Source organism: Phalangium opilio, unplaced genomic scaffold (genome assembly GCF_054372755.1).
Source record: "Phalangium opilio isolate 3A_F unplaced genomic scaffold, DU_Popi_V2 ptg000810l_1, whole genome shotgun sequence".
Taxonomy (NCBI): domain Eukaryota; kingdom Metazoa; phylum Arthropoda; class Arachnida; order Opiliones; family Phalangiidae; genus Phalangium; species Phalangium opilio.
In genome coordinates this window covers 964,700-970,286 of record NW_028324253.1, presented here as the reverse complement: position 1 = coordinate 970,286, position 5,587 = coordinate 964,700, and the positions used below count along the sequence as shown (strand labels likewise).

At 38.0% G+C, this 5,587-nt stretch overlaps 1 protein-coding gene across 1 annotated transcript; it reads left to right on the top strand.

Moving 5' to 3' along the window:
* The first annotated feature begins 984 nt into the window (after window positions 1–984).
* Window positions 985–4,546, top strand: LOC149588009 (uncharacterized). Its single transcript, XM_089863209.1, has 5 exons — window positions 985–1,150; window positions 1,205–1,283; window positions 2,820–2,893; window positions 2,987–4,305; window positions 4,391–4,546. Exons 1-5 carry the CDS (start codon window positions 985–987, stop codon window positions 4,400–4,402), a joined length of 1,650 nt encoding a protein of 549 aa, XP_089719335.1. The 3' UTR covers window positions 4,403–4,546.
* Window positions 4,547–5,587: the final 1,041 nt, after the last annotated feature.

Genomic DNA, 5,587 nt, shown 5'->3' with positions numbered 1-5,587 from the left:
AACGTGACGTAAAACGCGTAGTTCTCAGCTTGGCGAAAATACCATGGAGGAATTAATACAAATAGCTCTATGGGACTATAGCTATTTAATTGGCGTGAAACCAGTTGATCACGCGAGAATTTTAAGAGATATGTTAGTTTCTAATTTTAATTATAAAAGTTGTTATCTATCTCTATAAATATGTTATCCTACAATTTTTGTTAAGCCTTGGTACATTGCACGCTTTATTGCGCTAGCGTCATTTATAAAACGCCGATGACCCGTTTTTCCCCCATCGGATGATTTTAATGTGTACAAGTATATCATTATTGGATGTAAAATGTCGTCTGATTTACAGTAAATTTGCTATGCTTTGTATACTGCTTTAATATTTCATAAATTTTAACTTAAGAAACATTTCCATATCTGGGTAAATAAGTTTGTAAGTAGTCGTCTTGAGTCGGAGAGGTAATATTTTGGTTTTCCCAACTTGTTTTTTCGCATTAAATTCTCGGATAATGTAACTACAAAGTAACTATGCTACCGTGGTATTCCCTGAGGTGAGAGACTCGGAGAGGGTTAGTTTTGAGACTCGGATAAGGTAACTACAAAGTAATTATGTAACCGTGGTGTTCGTGTTGTTCTTTTAGGTGAGAGACTTGGATCAGGGGGAATAAAATTTCCCTACGTAATTTCTTGGAACAGGGTTTGATTACAATCGACCTTAACACGCTTGTGTCATGCATATCTCATCTGCACTCGTAAGTGTTAACTTGAGGCTGCTCAGTTTATGGTTACGTTTGTACCCTATCCATGTAATTTTCGAAGCAGGATTGGAGAACGGTTAAGCTTTTATTTCAGTCCGACTCATAGCCCAGTATAGTGCCCCTCCCTTCAACAGGTAACAAAAATTTTAAATTATCTTATTGGCTCACTAAAACTACGTATTGATAGGGAGGGGCAAAAATCCGTTGTTCCTTTTAACGCTGTTGCTAATACGCGATAATGAAAATAAGACCCGCCTCTTCTTTCATTCCCTCACGTCGCGGGGAACAAGGTCGTGGACTTAGACGTTTCCCCGAATTTACCTCTGTTCTGGATCCATTCCTGCTTCTAAAACTACATGGATCACTAGTGGATAATATTGACAGAAGAAAATCCAGATATCGTCGCAAATCCAATATGCCACTTCGATAAAAAGTATAACTAAATCTTCAACGCGAAGAGGTTAAAGATCATCACCAAAATTTTAAAACTGAGGAAACTTCAGACCCAGAGAAATTAGTGCAAACTATATCTATGAGGTATACGCAGTGGTGGAAATCTTCAGAAGAATCTTCCATGGGAGGGCGCCACCGCGCCTTCTATACCCTTCTTTTCCGTAGAAGAGAGGGCGACACTATAGAAGCAGGAGAGCGCCTTCTTTGAAAAGAAGATTGGGTAGAAGAAGGCACAACTCCCTTCCTGCTACCTTGCCTTCCTTTCGCATACCGAAAAATTCCTAGAAAGGAGATATAGGTTTCTTGAACCCCCTTCTGAGATTCGGAAGGTACTTCCTCAAGACGGGAGGTGAGCCGTCTTTTTTGGAAAGAAATATCTCTTCAGAATTAAAGAAGGCAACTGGCTCGAGATGGATATTTACTTTCTTTTTTGGGAAGGGAAGGTTTTGGTGGGGGAGGGAATAGGCATTGGCCAAGAAGGAAAGTTTTTTATCTTCCGTGATGTGAACAGCCCGCAGACTGTTTTAAGTCTTCTTTCAATGGGAAAGAAGTTATGATAGGTAAAGTAGTACAGCTTTATTATAAAATGCAAATACGAGAAAGTATCAGTAGGTGGTGTTACTCCATCAATGAAAAAAGTTTTTTTGTGAAGATTTGAATTTGATTGAATCGATGATAATTACCGAAAATTCACAATTTATTAAGTCACTAGAATGTAGTAATTACAATTATGCTTTTTCTATTGTTTGCAATTACTAACTTTATGCCCTTATGAAATATTAAACCTAGGCCTATTGGTCAATTATGTTAAAGATTTTAATATAAAGCATAAAATTATGGATTTTATTATGAAGCATAAAATTACGGACAATTTCAATATTAAGCATTAAATTACGGACAATTTCAATATAAAGCATAAAATTACGGGCAAGTTCAATATTAAGCATAAAATTACGGGAAATTTCAATATTAAGCATAATATTACGGATTTAAGTATTAAGCATAAAATTACGGATTTCATTACTAAGCATAAAATTACGGATTTAAGTATTAAGCATAAAATTACAAAATCTAATATTAAGCATTAACTTATTAATCTGTGACGATAGAAGCAGAGATACCGAAACAGATTCTGATGACAAACTCGCCGAAGGTAAAACAAAAACTTGCATTTTTATTCAATTGGTTTATATGTAACCTAAAGGGGAGCCACCGAGACTGGCGGTGTTCTCTTTGTTTTCACCCAGCAAGTCTTTAATCATAGTTATTTTGCACGGCTGATAGATATTTCACCTTGTGTACATTTTATTTTTATCCCAGCCTGGAATCCGTTGGCGACAATTTTCGGAGCACAAGACTAAAGGCAACGTTAGATGACTACGGTTGGGAGAGAAAAAGTTGCATAGCGCACTCCCTACAATTAGCTGTAAATGATGCCATTAAGGCCAATGACAGATCGAAACAGTTACTCTAAATTGTCCAAAAATGGATAAACCTTTTTCGAAAATCGCCTAAATGGACGGAAGAATTAAAATCAAGAAGTGGCGGCGTTGATTTGAAAATGATAGGGGGTGTTCGCTGGAGCGCTGTTTATCTTGGATTGTAAATTCGCAAATTTAGCGAGAGAGCTAAAGCTAAACATCAACACTCTGCTAATTTTCAAGAGGGAGAAGAGAAGGAGCAAAATGAAACAGGTTGGTGGAACTTGGTGCTATTTTTCCATAATAAGGAATTTTGACATCAGATTACGATTTGAAATATTAAACTAAGTGTTTATTTGGTTTAAGGAAGTCGACCAGTGATTCCTAGAAGCACTGGCTGCAACTCCAGACCAATTACACCAGCCCTATCTAATGCTTCTGGACTTTCTGGTAAATCTGTCGCTAGTGTGTGTACAGAGTTTAGTGACGAAGGCACAGACATTACGTTTACTGAGCTAAGAAAAAGAAAGTCCAACACAGTGGCAGCCACAAGACCATTATCTTCGTTGAATCCTAAAATAAGCAAATTGGTAGTTTGTACGTCGACATCCGAGAAGAAAGAGCTTGATTTGCAAGTTGCTCGATATATTTATGCAACCAACTCAGCTTTTCGTCATGTTGAACACCCGGAATTTATCAAACTCACAAATATGTTGCGACCAGGATACAAACCACCGACTCGTCGACAGGTTGGAAACGAGTTGCTAGATATAGTGTACCAATCTGTCTCCTCGGAAATGAAGAATAATCTCAATGGGAAATCAGTTTACATGGCATTAGACGGCTGGAGCAATGTACACATGGAGCCTGTGGTTTGCATTTCAGTGACTAACATGGAAGATGATTCGTGTCATTTAGTTGATACAATTGATACTGGTTCAGAGCGTCATGATGCTGACAATTTATATAATCTGGCTGTTCAGTCCATTAAAAACTGCCAGAAATACGTTTGTAACGTAAAGAGCTTCGTTACGGACAATGCAGCAAATATGGTTATCATGCGTAGACAATTATCAACCTCTGAGGACTTGGGTTCAGTGGATATTATCACTTATGGATGTTCCGCGCATATATTAAACTTGTTGGCCCACGACCTCGAAAAAGAAACTCCAGGAATAAAGGAGCACATTAAACAAGTTGTGAAGTACTTTCGAAACACACATTTTCCAGCTGCTAAATACAAAGAAGCGGGTGGAAATAAACTAGTACTACCATCTGATGTCCGTTGGAACACTTTGGCTGACTGTATCGAGTCGTATCTAAAAAATTGGCATATTTTATCTAAGGTATGCAGTGAAAATCGAGTTGCAATTGATAAGAATATATCCACCAAGGTATTTGACATGACTCTGAAAATGAATTCCGAAGATTACACGAAAAAACTGAAAGTCATTGCTGTCGCACTTGACCGAGTTCAAGGACACAGATGCACCATAGCGGAAGCAACTCAAATATGGATTGATCTTTTGGAGAAATTTAAAGCCTTTGGTGTAGCAGAAAAACGAATATGCCAAGACCGATTCACTATGGCTATGACACCAGCTCACTTTTTGGCATACTTGCTAGATCCTAGATATCAAGGACGAGATTTAACAGAGGAGCAAGTTGAAACAGCTTTAGAATTTGTAAATTCCTTCCATCCAACTGTCATGCCAGATGTAATTCGTTTTAGAGCACGCTCATCACCATTTAAGCCTTTTTTGTTCTCAGAACACTCACTAGAAGGAATGAAATCCTTGACTTGGTGGAAAGCGTTAAGAGGCCAAATTAAATTGGCAACATGGGAACTTGTAGAGCAGCCACATTCAGCAGTAGCATCATCCGCTGGCCTGGAACGCATTTTTTCTTCGTTCGGATTAGTTCATTCCAAACTAAGAAACAGATTGGGAACGGAGAAAGCTTCTAAACTGGTAACGGTTTTCAAACAATTAAACAGAAAGGAATTATTGGAAGGCTTTGACTAAATCACATTTCTGTAATTTAATATTTTCACTCATTTTCAAATAAATAGATTTAAAAAATATTAGAAAAATCTCTCCATAAAAAAACATGTTTTAAACAAATTGGGTGTTTTTTTAAATGGTTGTTTAAAACAAGTTTTAAACAAAAGTTTAAAACATTTTGTTTAAAACTTGCCAACCCTGGTAACATTCAATACACTATGGTCATAAAAATGACATGAAGGTCCGTAGGAGACCCTCTCCCAGACATCAAAAATATAATATTTTAACAAATGGCCCTACCAGTAGTAGGGTCACGGGGCCGAAGGCTACGTAAGTTAGGGGTTGATTGTTCATCATCAGTAACATTGTCCGAAGACTCATCCTCACTAATTACGCTACTCGTACTTTCGGGTTGCGTGACGTCGGCAGAACGCTCGTCGTCTATGGGTGATAGCACCTCACTAGGGTCAATCTCGGAACTTGTACTCGACAGACTGGGGCCCAGAAATTTCAGTGGCATTTCGCTCACTATAAGACTTAAGGTCTCTGATATGATAAGTCCCCTGAGCAATAATATAGGGACCTTCACTAATGGGTGCCAAATTTTTAGAAAAGTTGGCCCCAGCGTTAGATAGGAAATGAGTTCGTTTTTTTGTTTTGTCCGGTAACCACCTTGTATAGGCTTTGCCTCTGTGGTTGCCTGCGGTCTTTTCCCGCTAAATAAATATTATTATTATTATTTTTATTATTATTATCACTCTAGTGACGACTAACGGACTAAGTCCTAGGGTTATACGCGAAATTTCTGACGTGTATACCTTATTCTAAAGTTAGGAATGGAGGAAACACATGTTGTGTTTCAAATTGTTAGAACAATACGAGGGATAGAAATGGGGTTTCATTTCATATATTCCTAAAAGACGAGTGTCTACACGAGGCGGACGCGTCCGCGAAACGAACGCTT